Raw genomic sequence first — 14,093 nt, forward strand, 5'->3', positions numbered from 1 at the left:
CATAGGAGAAATTTAAAGTTCACTTGCAGATGAAAATCAAAGGTCTGACCTTAATTGATTGGACCTGGCAATTGTCTTATTTAAGGCATTGTTTTGCTAGTGCGGATTTTCTCATGCGTGAAAACCTATGATCTATGATCAGCGCGATGACGGTGTTTGCTGTCTTCTTCTTGGAAGCGTAGCTTTTGGAGAAGATGTATTTTGAGTGTTGTCTTGTTGGTGCTTCGTCCGCTGTTATAAGCACTAGATCACTGTAGCTAGTTTTTTTTGTAATTTTTTTTATTTTTTGTTGTGTGTTGTACCGTGTTATTGCAGAATCTGGATGTAATTGTTATCTTCACGATATTAATAAAATTTTCTTTATAAAAGATATCTGGATAGTCATTTGTTGAGGTGTGCTTTTGTTGAAATTTATTTTGTATACTACAGTAGTTTGAATTTAGCAGAATTTTATCAGAACCAAGAACACCATCCTGTGTGCACCGACGGAACCTGCTGTTCCCTTTCCTCAACGAACCAAACCTTTGCCTCGCCTTGACAGAACTTTCAGGCTTGCAGCAACTCGCCAGTCTCCAGCAATGGCGGGGAAGCAGTTCCCCTCGCTGGCGCACGCGCGCCGCGCCTCCTCCCGCTGCCTGCTCGCCGTCGGCGCGCTCCTCCTCCTCTCCGCCGTCTACTTCCTCCTCCTCGCCCCCTCCCCGCCGCGCCCCGTCCCCGGCCCACTCTCCAACCCTAGCGCCGCCACCACCTCCTTCGTCGCCTCCCTCGACCGCTTCCTCGACTCCCCGCCCCGACCCACCGCCTCCCCCGCGGCCCCCGCGGACCTCGACGCAGCGATCCGGACGCAGGAGGAGGCCCGGCTGTACGGGGACCCCGGGGGCGCGTGGCCGGCGCCGCTCAGGGTCTACGTCTACGAGATGCCGCGCAAGTTCACCTACGATCTGCTCAGCCTCTTCAGGGACTCGTACCGCCAGACGGACAACCTCACCTCCAACGGGAGCCCCGTGCACAGGCTCATCGAGCAGGTACGCGAACGAGCCAGCGGTCTTGGTTCCGCGCCTCGAGATCTCTGTCCTTCTAGATTTGATAGCAGTCGCTGTAGTTCGTACAGTACACGCGGTTTTAGCTGTCCAGAGGATGAAGTCTCAGTACATTGATCTGCATTGCACTGCTTGCTGGTTAAGAGTGGGTAAACATTGCTATATTCATTCCTGATGCATAACGTGTCTCTTCTCTGCTGCTATCGGAAGGCTTTCAAATGTTGCTGAAATGAACTGTATGCCTGGATCTATAGGGGTTGAAGTTTCACTACATTGATATCGATTGCTTGCTAGTTGAGAGTAGGAGCATTGCTACATTCATTTCTGATGCCGAATCGTATCTTGTGCCATTTAATTCCATGCCACAACATCTCCGTGCTTCTAGAGATGATCATACAGAGATTTATTTGGTTAGGGGTTGCAGTTTAACTACATTTATATCAATTGCTTGCTGGCTGATGGTAGGAGCATTGCTATGTTCATTTCTGATGCTGCATATGCCCGTATCTTCTCTGCTGCTATTGGAAGGTTTTCAAATGTTGCTGAAATGAACTGTATGTTTGGATCTCGGTGAATCGCTTATCCGCTGTAGGAATTGTTCTAGGCTGGCCGTCTGTCGTATTTTTTTTTTATCTGATCAGACGCTACTAAGTTATTCTTGTCAGCCGCACATCACATGCTTCTACACTGGACCTATATAAAGTACTGTAGTTTTCATTTAACAGGAAACGGTAAAGCTGGAAAAGCATGAGCTAATATTGGCTGGGATATGGAAAGTTTGCGCCTAAATAACTGTACTCTACTTTCTGAGGCCTAGTCATGATTGTAAGATGAATTCACATGTGTGCTAACTTGTTCAAATCTATCATCTCCTGCGTGTCACAGATCAGTACAACAGTTCTACATCATGGCTTTGTTACACATCTGCACATTTAGTTATAATGCCGCATTATGAATTTGGAACTTCCCTTTTTCTTCTGTACCATCTTAATGGATTTCCATTTCCTTATGCAGCATTCTATTGACTACTGGCTGTGGGCTGATCTCATTGCTCCTGAATCACAACGACTTTTGAAGAATGTTATCAGGGTTCAGCGGCAAGAAGAAGCAGACATTTTCTATGTCCCATTCTTCACAACAATCAGCTACTTCTTGCTGGAGAAACAAGAATGCAAGGCACTTTATAGGGTGTGGGAGCATTTCTCAAGGTTTAATGTTTAGCTAGTGTTTGTCGTAGGACATGCATATGGCCAAGCTAATGTTGTTTAGGCAAATCTCTTCATGAAAATGAAAGCTTTAATCCTTCCTACTAGAAGCATGCCATTCAGTAGTAAAGACACTAAATTTATTTCCCCAGTCAAACCACAAATTGTAATACAGAGCATAGCCTGAACTCAATTTTCATTGCTATCTACTACGTATAACGGCTCTGTTTTGGTTCAGCTGGCTGTAGGAAATCATCTGAAGTATCTCTGTTTAGAGTGCAAATTACTCACCTCTATTTCTGTCCAAGAGGATCTTACTAGTGTTACTTTTCTGGTGTTAGGAAGCATTGAAGTGGGTGACTGATCAACCTGCTTGGAAACGCTCGGAAGGCAGAGACCATATTATTCCAGTTCATCACCCATGGTCTTTTAAGTCAGTCAGGAGATTCGTGAAGAAAGCAGTATGGCTTCTGCCTGATATGGATTCTACCGGGAACTGGTATGGTGTTCATTGTTCTCCACTTTGTCCTAGAGCTGCTTGTGTACATCAGTTGAACAACACACCTCACATTTCTCACCTTATATCAGGTACAAACCTGGGCAAGTATATCTGGAAAAGGATGTTATCCTTCCATATGTCCCAAATGTTGATCTTTGTGATTCTAAGTGTGTGTCAGAAACTCAATCTAAAAGAAGCACGTTGCTGTTCTTTCGAGGAAGACTGAAAAGAAATGCTGTAAGTTTTTTGGTACTATTTCCAGCTTTTGTTAACATCAGGTTTATCTATGTGTGTGATAGTTCCACTTGTTGTCGTTTGCTTTTTAACCTTTTTTTTACCTTGCTTAGGGTGGTAAGATTCGGAGTAGTCTTGTGACAGAATTAAAAAATGTAGAAGACATAGTCATAGAAGAAGGGACTGCTGGAGTTGAGGGAAAAGTGGCAGCTCAGAATGGCATGCGCAAGTCTCTCTTTTGCTTGAATCCAGCTGGGGATACCCCATCTTCTGCTCGCTTGTTTGATGCAATTGTTAGTGGATGTATTCCAGTTATAGTAAGTGATGAGCTAGAACTTCCTTTTGAAGGAATACTTGACTACAGAAAGGTAAAGTTGACTCTTTGTTCTTGCACAGCATGCCTTTACCATTATTCAATAATCTTGAAGTATTTAGTGTTTGCAAAGGTCGCTATATCTTATTGGAGCTCCAAAACTTAGTCTGTTACCCAGGAAAACAGACAAGGCATCTTGCTAGTTCAATCCCTCAAATAACCAACAAATATATTCTTATCATTAAGTCGCTAACAAGTAACAGTAGAACTATTGCTGGCTTGCTGCACTTTTTATTGGCAATGGACATGTCTGGATTCTGCTCTGCAAGGGCATTGATAGTTGGGCAGTGGTGCCTATATTTTGACAGATACCAACCTTGTTATCTGCACGAATAATGTTTCTGAAGCTTGTGTAAACATTGATATTGGTCGCTAAACAAAAGATAAGCTGCACGGGCAACTTTGATCAATTGTAAACTGCTGTGAAGATTATGTCTTTGTGTGGGCATGCACAGAAAAGATTACGCATGTAGTCTTGTAGCCGTAGATATTAAACTCCATCCAGATAATATAATCATTTCATTATGGCATGATACTTGTGTCTCTGTGTCTCACCATTGGTCATCAGCATTTGTTTGCTGCATTTGGAAAACGCAACTTTTCTGTAGTGTGAAACATGACGCGCTCAATGATGGTGTTATTATTTTTCTCTCCAGATAGCATTGTTTGTTTCATCAAATGATGCTGTGCAACCTGGCTGGCTGGTGAAGTACCTAAGAGGAATCGATACCAAAATAGTTAAGGAAATGCAATCTAATCTTGTCAAGGTTAGCTGTTTACCTCAATCAAACTTATCTCGCATTAGGTTTTCTCGGAAGATACAATCTTTTTGACTATTTTTTACTCATGATGCATTTACAGTACTCAAGGCATTTTATCTATTCAAGTCCAGCTCAGCCCCTTGGACCAGAAGACCTTACATGGAGAATGGTAATTCCGCATCATTCTTCTAGCCCTATTACATTTGCATAATTTTTTTTCTTTGTCGTTAGATTGGTTCAACTATTGTGATTCTTAGTCCTTACGCAAAAAGAGTTATCTTATATGCATTTTCGTTCATATATTTTATTAATATTAACTTTACAATCCTCTGTCAGGAATACATAGTGCTCCGTATATCTTTTTTGAGATTGGAATACGTAGATTTCACTATAACAGTTTATCTGTTCGTGCCTGAAATGCAGATTGCTGGTAAGCTGGTAAACATCAAGTTGCATATTCAGCGTTCACACCGTGTGGTCAGAGAGTCTAGGAGCTTATGCACTTGCGAGTGTAGAGTTGGGAACATCACGAGGCTGCTCTAAAGTCTGAACCGTCTCTCCTTGTACCCAATTTCCCAAACAGTCATTCTTTAGTCATTGTTAGCGTACATGTGCCACGTTCTTTTGTGAGATCGACGGTAGTTTTGACCTGCCCCCTCGTCCATGTCCCTTGTGTGTAGTTGGTGTAACTGATGCTACAGTTGAGGTATACAATGTGACATATCCCGTTGTAGCTAACTAATGATGAGACAAACTGGAGTAAGTGTATTCTAACGGATTTGTAGTAATTGTATACATGCAATGCACATGTCTCATCTATGAGCAAAGATTTTTTCTTGGTGTGAGGGGTTCTCTGTGATATCTCGTGATGTGATGCAAAATGCCAAAATCATTGGAGCAATGTGATCCGTTTTGATTTACAGTTTGATGGCTACCATAATCTGGATCCACCACAACTCTTGCTTTTCATATTACTACTATTATTAGTTGTAGTAGATGCAATGAAAAAAAAAACTACCTATCCCAAAATATAAGGCTACCTTAAATTTTCCTGGTCAACAACCACAACTTTGACTATGATTTATGCTTATAATATGCTCACAAAATTTGTATAAATATATGTGAAATAAAAGAGATTTGAAAGACATATAATTTAGTATATAACATCGGCCATGCATCAAAGACCATGAAGTGTGCCTTTTATTTTGGAACTGAGGGAGTTATGTAGAACACAGGGAGGTAATTTCTTAGGAAATTTGCAAATCCATTTTGTAGATTCCAACCAATTCAAATACTCCCTCCGGTCCTATTTAATTGACTCAGATTTAGTACAAAGTTGTGCTAAATCCAAGTCAATTAAAAGAGACAGGAGGGAGTAGATAACAGTCATAGCAGAAACTTCTGAACAATATGCCAACCTATTAATCTGGATATAGTCGGTAGTTTCACTTTACGCGCTTGAATTCACAGTTGCGCGCAAAGAGCTTAGTTCAACTTAACCTAGTACCAAAATTGACCTCACAAGGCCTACGGTCAGAACTCAGAACATGCCTGTGTCACAACGGGCATTGCAGTTTGCGGAGTTTGACAATAATCTACTACATACTTCCACTACGGCCAAGTCATGAGGCAAGCCACTTGAGACGCTCCTACCTCCATCAGACTTGAGCACACTTCCCTTCTTCCAGGTACCACCAGAACGGCCAAAAAATGATCTGCAAAAGACCAGAACCAACAACCAAGAGATCATCCAGAGGCAGGTTCACGAAAAAATAGAGATGGCTTGTTTACAACATCAGAAACTACATCCACTCTGGTAGTAACACAAGTAAAGCAGCAATTGGAAGCTAATAGCGGAGGATAACAGAAAATCATAAGCAGGATATGATATGAAAATCATAAACAGGATATGATATGCATTGACAGGTAGTTCAAATGTAAATAAATCACTGATCCAAGATAATTTAAACCATAAAATGTCTGAGTTCTTAGAAGAGAATTCCTGAAGTTACTAGACAGGACAGGAATAACATTGTTCTCACATGCATTCCTAAATGTACACAATTTCTATTACAGCTGCAACGAAGCTAAACTGCAAATATCCCAACTAGTATCTATCAGCACAAATTGGTTGCCTATGCAATACTGATAAGACTGACTGTAAATATGCATGACAAGCAGAGATGTCCAACAACAAAGGAATTACATATGTGCATGATGATCAATTCAGAGAATACCATTCAGTTCTTACCTAGAAAATAGATTGGCATGTTGAGAAACAGAATTCACATCTTCCATAATCAGCAAAAGTAGCCCCGGCAATTTGAGGATCCACAGAGGCAGCTCTTGGCTCTAGGAGAACCTATACCACTAGAATCAGCTCCAATCTCACCGTAGTCATAGGTCAGCTCTGTCATGGGAGGGATATGCTTGAGCGCAAAGAACATGATGTGTGGGTGACCATCATCTCCATGGTCAAATTGAACTGGCTGCCAGAAGGCGTTAGGGGCACAGCTATGGTTCATGAAACGTGAGATGTTCCCCATCTTCTTTGCACTTATCTTAATTGGCAGTGGCTCGAAAGTATCAGGTGAAACATTTGCGCTTTGCTCCCCTATCAATTCAGGCCCATAATTCCATTTCAATGTCTTCCGACCAGGGCACACAGTCTGAAAAAGGTAATCATCTTTGCTGTCATCCAGACTGAATTTCTCATCATCAATAACCTCACCAACATACTCGCAAATGAATGAGCCAGCCCGTATAGGATCCCATGAACGAAGACCCCAGCCTCGATTCTCTGTCCTGAAGACCTCAAAGTGAATCTTAGCCCCCTTCTGGGTCACCCTGTTACGGCAGTTAACTGAACACAGGCAAGATTCACCACATTCATATATCATAGGTTTGCGGCATACAAGCAACCCCGTTGAACTATATGGTAAGTTACCTCCATTACACTGCGAACAGCCACAAGTGGAATCAGTAGGCAGACAAGCACTAACGCATCTACAACCCTGTAATGGTTTCAGAGAACTTAGTGGCTTCAGGTATTTGACCTCAGAAATATAGGTGAAAAGGCCCGGTCCTTTCTCACTGTTAACATCATTGACAAGACACACCGGGAGATACTCAGCACCAGATGATAGATCAGGGTGTAGAACATTGCCTCTAGTGTCTGGATTCGCTACCCATTTTCGTGACATCTTCCAGATTGCAAATCCCTCAGGCTGTCCCGGTTCCCGCACCAGCTTGTACTTGAAGCAATTGATACCAGCTCTTGTTCTCTCCTTCCAGGACTCATGAATCTTATAGAGGCCATCATACATATAAATCTTCCCAGCCAAGCAACCTGGATCTTTATATCCCCGTACAACCCGGATCACGTTCTTTCTCGACAGGCTCCTCTCAAGAGCAAGGTTACCTCTCTCAAGCTTCTGGTCATGCATATCCTCATTGTTCCTGTTATTACCTCCCGAACCGCTGTAGACTAGCGTGTCTGTGGCATCATCATCATTCTCATAAACACCTGCAGCGACAATACATATTGCCACAGAATCATCATCCCTATCACCAAACGTGGCAGTCATATAATCAATCCCAGCCATGCTAGGAGCATGCAGCCCAATAATGCTTAGCTCCATCCTGAAGTAGAAAATGTCCCCTATCTCAACTCCAGGGACACCTCCGATCCTCCTCCCAGCGTTAGCCCTAAGATTCTTGGCATTCATGATGGCAGAAGCCTTAAGGTCTGCACGTTTGCCAGTCTCTTGCGCCTCATCCAACTGAAGATGCCTACGCCGCAGTGCCTCGAAGGTCATGAGAACCTCCTCCACAACCTCCCTGGGATCGCTGGACGAATGGGGCTCCAAGGTAAACTCATGGTCAGTACCAGCCATCCTGTTAGAGGACTTATGCCGCTTGATCTTCACTCCACTATTGCTGTCACTGCCCAAACCACCACTCGTCCTATATCCACTTAGGCGGTATGGCCTCTTGATTGCTCGCCCAGATGCTGATGTCTGGTTGACAGCGTAATCATCATCATCGTTGTCGTCATCGTCATCATCCAGTTGTATGACATTTGGCGTCTTAGGCTTGTAAGCTGCGAGAGGGGTGGCGTAAATTGGTGTGCCAGCACTGGCGCCTGCATTCGTAGGTGGCGGCGTCGGCTTGCAAACTGAGATAGGGGTGGCATCAATTGGCACGTCAGCACTGGCGCCTGCATTTGAAGTCCCATTGGCAGCAGTCTTGCCTCCATAAACAGCAGACTGGCCACCAAAACCTGTAGCATGGCCACCATTCCCAGCAGACTGGCCACAAAAACCTGTAGCCTGGCCTCCACTCCCAGCAGGCTGGCCACCAAAACCGGCAGCATGGCCTCCATTACCAGACTGGCCACCAAAACCTGTAGCCTGGGCATTGGACGAAGCAGGCCGCCCTCCAGCAGCATCTTGTGCACCGAAAGCAGAGAATGACCTGAGCCCAGGAAACTGCCCAGCTGTAGTGACAAACACCATGGGCGGGGTGCCGGGGCTGGACGGCTGGTTGAAGGTGTTGACCCCCAGCGGCGCCGGGAACATCGGAGACAGGGTCCTCAGGGGCTTGATGTCCAGCACATCCTGGTCAGGCGTCGGCACGAAACTCGATGGCCGGCTCATCTCGGCTCGTCGCAGCTGGACCCCTGCATCATCAAACAAGTACTAGCAGAGTCAGTGTCCGTGAGTTACCCCTAGCCGTGCGGGGAAAATGTAAAGTTTCGGTTTTTCCGCGGCCTCGGAAGCCGCCATAGCTCGAAATGGAAGAATCAGAGGAAAACCCGAAAGACAGTAGTAGATGACATCGATTCTGCAGCCATAGAGATGGTAATCGCGGAGTAAAGCAAGAATCAATCGAACTACCCGAGGAGGGATTGTTGGAGGAAACCCTAGGACGCCCTCTCCCCAGCCCGGTAAACCCCAATCCGGCCGCCGCCTACCAGGTTCGTCAAAAAATGGGGTTTTTGCGGGTTGGGGGCGGAGAGATCCCCACGGACCAGCGGGAGACTCCAAAAAAACACCAAGAACTACGGGGAGCTTCGCTCTCCGTGTGGAGAAGGGCTCACCTTGGCGAGAATCCGGGGCTTTGGCGTGCAGATTCTACGAGGCGGGGGAATCCATGGGCGGCGGGAGGCGGGCAGAGCTGTTCTAAACTTGGCAGGAGGGGAAATTTGGGTGTGGACTACGGTCTGTGGAGTGTGGGTGTGGGTGGGGAGTTTATTTGGGCCTGTGGGAAATGCCGAGGCACGGTGGGTAGCCACTAGTTCGTTCTCGTCCGTTGGATCGACGAACCGACGCGCCAGATGTGATGTCGTAGAACGTCTGAACGGGCTTCTCGCGTGCGTGTCTTGTAGGAGACAGGTCCGTGTGTGGGCATTCGGTCATGACCGAAAATTCGGTTTTTGTATTTCGGTCTATTTTAAATTCGGTCAGAAAAAAATGAAGACCGAAATATATTTGTTACTTTTACTACCCGACAAATTCGGGTACCCAATAATTCGGGTTCGGGTTCGGTCATGACCGAACAATGTGGCCGACGTTGTCAACGCAAAACTTAGACATTATTTAGTAAAATGTTGGCTACATTTTAGATGTATTTTGGATGTTTTTTCATTGCATATATTATTATCAATTGGCACGAATAAATGTTCAAAAATCTAAACAAAAATGTAACAACGCTGGAGAATTTTGTGAACATTCAACAATATCACATCTCAGGCATGTCACAAAATTTAAAGATCGGGATAGTCTTACGTAAAATTCGGTCAGTTCGGTCTATTCGGTTACTCAGAACAAAATGACCGAATTGATCAAACTTAATTCGGTCTATAAAATTTTCTACCCAATATTTTATCGGTCATTTCGGTCTCGGTCATTTCGGGTTCGGTCTCGGTCTTTTCGGTTTCGGTCTTCGGTCATCGGTTTTTTTGCCCACCGTGACGTGTGTGTGTCTGGGGGAATTTTTGCGAGTACTCTGCACGGTACATTTTTCTCTTGCATACAATTTTCTCTTTCAACAAAACTTTCTTATTTTTTTTAACATCAAACAAAGGCCTTGAGAGCAAGTTTAATAGTATAGCCAGCTGCTGGCTACAAGCCATGTGCCATATCATTTGTAGCTAGCATAGAGCCAACATGTATAATAGTGAGCTATAATCATGTACTACTTTATTAATGGGTGGCCCACATTTCACTCTCACAAAGTGCCTAGGAGCACGTGCTAGAGCTGGCTCTTGCATGAGAGCCCACTCCTCTTCTCTCTCCTCCTCTCTCTCCTCCAACTAAGCATGAATATATTATTTTAACCCTTATAGCCAGCTGACTAGGACTTATTATACTTGCTCTGAGAGGCCTAGAAGCTGCATTAATATAAGGCGGGTACAATGGAGAGGCCTTCTTGTTGGTTTCCCCTCAATGGAGATGGCATCGTCTGCAATAAGTGATCTTCGGCTTTTCGTTCGGCGACGAGATCTTCTTCCCGGCGTCAATGGTGGTTTTGAACAATCACAATTTTCTAGGTATGGGCCTCCGGATCTTGCTTCGTGTAGGATAACGTTACATAGAAAACAAAAAATTTCCTACCGCGAACACGCAATCCAAGCTAAGATGCAATCTAGAAGACGGTAGCAACGAGGGGATGATCGAGACTCACCATTGAAGATTTCCAAAGCCTACAAGATGAGGCTCTTGTTGCTGCGGTAGACGTTCACTTGCCGCTTGCAAAAGCGCGTAGAAGATCTTGATCACGGCGCCACAAACGGGCAGCACCTCCGTACTCGGTCACACGTTCGGTTGTTGATGAAGACGACGTCCACCTCCCCGTTCCAGCGGGCAGCGGAAGTAGTAGCTCCTCTTGAATCCGGCAGCACGACGGCGTGGTGTCAGTGGTGGTGGAGAATCCCGGCGGAGCTTCGCTAAGCGTGCGGGGAAGAAGGAGGAGTAGGGCGGCTAGGGTTTGGGGAGAAGGGGGCGCCGACCACTATGGGGTGCGGCCACCTTGTGGTGTTTGGGTTGGCCGGCCCCCTCCCCTTGGCCCTCATTATATAGGTGGAACACCCAAGAGTTGGTCTACAAGTCTTCGAATAAGACCCCAAACCAAAACCTTCCATATCACATGAAACCTACCCAAGCTAGGACTCCCACTAGAGGTGGGATTCCCACCTTCCCTTGGGAGGGGGTGGCCGGCCACCATAGGTGGAGTCCACCTGGGACTCCACCCCCTAGGGTTGGCCGGCCATGGTGGTGGAGTCCCTGATACGTCTCCGACGTATCGATAATTTCTTATGTTCCATGCCACATTATTGATGATATCTACATGTTTTATGCATACTTTATGTCATATTTATGCATTTTCCGGAACTAACCTATTGACGAGATGCCGAAGGGCCGCTTCTGTCATTGTTTTTGGTTTCAGAAATCCTAGTAAGGAAATATTCTCGGAATCGGACGAAATCAACGCCCAGCATCTTAGAATCCCCGGAAGCATCCAGAACACCCGAGAGCCGCCAGAGAGGGGACACAGGCCCCCCAGATGATAGGCCGGCGCGGCCCAGGGGTGGCCCGCGCCCCCCTGTGGTGACACCGCCTCGTTGACCCTCTGACGCCGCCTTTCCGCCTACTTAAAGCCTCCGTCGCGAAAACCCTATGACGATCGACGAAACCCGCAAAAACCTTCCAGAGCCGCCGCCATTGCGAAGCCAAGATCTGGGGGACAGGAGTCTCTGTTCCGGCACGTCGCCGGGACGGGGAAGTGCCCCCGGAAGGCTTCTCCATCGACACCACCGCCATCTTCATCAACGCTGCTGTCTCCCATGAGGAGGGAGTAGTTCTCCATCGAGGCTAAGGGCTGTACCGGTAGCTATGTGGTTCATCTCTCTCCTATGTACTTCAATACAATGATCTCATGAGCTGCCTTACATGATTGAGATCCATATGATGATGATTGTAATCTAGATGTCGTTATGCTAGTCAAGTGAATTTTACTTATGTGATCTCCGGAGACTCCTTGTCCCACGTGTGTAAAGGTGACAGTGTGTGCACCGTGTGGGTCTCTTAGGCTATATTTCACAGAATACTTATTCACTGTTATGAATGGCATAGTGAAGTGCTTATTTATATCCCTTTATGATTGCAATATGTTTTGTATCACTATTCATCTATGTGCTACTCTAGTGATGTTATTAAAGTACTCTATTCCTCCTTCATGATGTAATGGTGACAGTGTGTGCATCATGTAGTACTTGGCGTAGTTTATGATTATGATCTCTTGTAGATTATGAAGTTAACTATTACTATGATGGTATTAATGTGATCTATTCCTCCTCTCATAGTATGAAGGTGACAGTGTGCATGCTATGTGTTGTCGTCAGAAACCCACCGGCGGGCAGCAACGGGCAACACCGTAGAGCCGGGAACAACCTAGAGCTGCGGCTGGCTGAGGTCCCTCCGAGCGACGGCCCGCAAAGCCTTCTGGTCACACGTCCGATGCTGATTGCAAGGGCGTGCCACCTGACCTATACCTGGTCAGGAAGGTGATGGAGATGCCTCGCTTAGTTTCCTGCATGGCATACACGTAAACATTAAATACGAGCCTCGATCGGCTCTCAGGTTATCCTGTGAATCGGCTCAAGGAGCCGATCCACCCATGATTCGTACGGGGTGCACGAATATATGGTGGTCCTGCTTGATCAAGATAAAGCTAATGAGATCTACGACGATTTAGGGTTTTCACCGCATAATCGGATCATCCTACTCCAGGTTGGGCCTCGCGGCCACGCACGGTGATCGTAAGCCGATCCTAAACAAGGCCTAAAAACCAACACGAAGTTGATCCCCGGAACATCCTGTTTAGGACTAGCGAACGACACCCTACGTGCCGCTGGATCCTCCCCCCCTTTGTAAGGCCTAACTATTGCAGATATTAAACTAATCCTTGTAGAACAAGGAGCAATCGTAAAGGATCAGATCTACTAAATAATGATCAAGCGGGGTGCCGCCCCCACACCTAAGATAGGTGTGAGGGCGGCTAGACATGCAAGGGTTGCACTACGATAGCATGTTACACGAAGAACTATGCTAACCCTAACACATCTATGATAACTACGTTGCTCGCCATCAACAAGGCTTCAGTATGAGCAACGCATGAACAACGTGGAGCTTGTGCTGCCTAAATCGCAAGATGCGATCTAGGCAGCATGTCGCTTACCGGTAGAAACCCTCGAGACGAAGGAGTTGGCGATGCGCCGAGATTGATTTGTTTGGTTGAACGTTGGTTGTTGTTTTTTCCATAAACCCTAGATACATATTTATAGTCCAGGGGACTTTCTAACGTGGGAATAATCCCCACCGTGCACGATACAAACTCTAACTTTTAATCTAAGATACAATCTACCATGATTAAAGATACACGGGCAATCCAGCCCAAACTCCTCGTGCAAAGCCGCTTCAGAGATCTTCTACGTGTAATCTTCCAAGCCCATCTCTCTTACGGCCCACCTCCTGATTTGGCCAAAATCTGGTGATAACACATGCCCCCCTGGTTTTGGCAATGATAATTCCAAAACCACTATGTTTTTCCTCTGAAGGGTCATGTCGTGGCAGAGCAGAGCCATTGCAGCATCCATCATCATTATGCCCTGTCTTCTCAGCTTCTCTGCAAAATTCGATAGCTCTGACATCACCTCCTCGTAAACTGTAATGGCATTGATTCTCCACCAGGCTCCTTATTATTTAACCGTGCCGATCGATTAGCCCTCTTCATCCCCTGTTCTGGCCATCGGCACCAAAAAACCCCCTCCTCCTGTAGCAATGTCTTCCTCTTCCTCTTCCCTCTCAGGCCTCCCCCTCCAATCCTCGCCGAAGAGGAAGAACGAGGACAACCTTCACTCCGAGGTGAACCCCCTCTCCTCCGACAATGAGAAGAAAGAAGGAGAAGTAGCGAAGGCCA

General features: G+C 45.9%; 2 protein-coding genes across 2 annotated transcripts; one reads left to right on the top strand and one right to left on the bottom strand.

Annotated features, from left to right (window-relative positions):
* Positions 1–514: 514 nt before the first annotated feature.
* On the top strand, positions 515–4,957 carry LOC127344865 (probable arabinosyltransferase ARAD1). Its single transcript, XM_051371213.1, has 8 exons — positions 515–1,025; positions 2,055–2,228; positions 2,587–2,744; positions 2,834–2,981; positions 3,092–3,346; positions 4,008–4,118; positions 4,213–4,281; positions 4,536–4,957. Exons 1-8 carry the CDS (start codon positions 579–581, stop codon positions 4,653–4,655), a joined length of 1,482 nt encoding a protein of 493 aa, XP_051227173.1. The 5' UTR covers positions 515–578; the 3' UTR covers positions 4,656–4,957.
* Positions 4,958–5,511: 554 nt separating this feature from the next.
* LOC127344866 (histone-lysine N-methyltransferase, H3 lysine-9 specific SUVH1) lies at positions 5,512–9,338 on the bottom strand. The gene is made up of 3 exons (XM_051371214.1): positions 9,214–9,338; positions 6,364–8,793; positions 5,512–5,827 (listed from the first exon to the last, which is right to left on the bottom strand). Exon 2 carries the CDS (start codon positions 8,768–8,770, stop codon positions 6,413–6,415), a length of 2,358 nt encoding a protein of 785 aa, XP_051227174.1. The 5' UTR covers positions 8,771–8,793; positions 9,214–9,338; the 3' UTR covers positions 5,512–5,827; positions 6,364–6,412.
* Between the last annotated feature and the right edge of the window lie 4,755 nt (positions 9,339–14,093).

This window comes from Lolium perenne, chromosome 3 (assembly GCF_019359855.2).
Source record: "Lolium perenne isolate Kyuss_39 chromosome 3, Kyuss_2.0, whole genome shotgun sequence".
NCBI lineage: Eukaryota > Viridiplantae > Streptophyta > Magnoliopsida > Poales > Poaceae > Lolium > Lolium perenne.

Excerpts from the sequence above, each read along its gene's own strand:
- LOC127344865 (XM_051371213.1), top strand. The coding sequence starts at position 579 with ATGGCGGGGAAGCAGTTCCCCTCGCTGGCGCACGCGCGCCGCGCCTCC. Across the intron at positions 1,026-2,054 it reads TGCACAGGCTCATCGAGCAG|CATTCTATTGACTACTGGCT; the intron begins GTACGCGAACGA and ends TTCCTTATGCAG. Across the intron at positions 4,119-4,212 it reads TGCAATCTAATCTTGTCAAG|TACTCAAGGCATTTTATCTA; the intron begins GTTAGCTGTTTA and ends ATGCATTTACAG.
- LOC127344866 (XM_051371214.1), bottom strand. The coding sequence starts at position 8,770 with ATGAGCCGGCCATCGAGTTTCGTGCCGACGCCTGACCAGGATGTGCTG.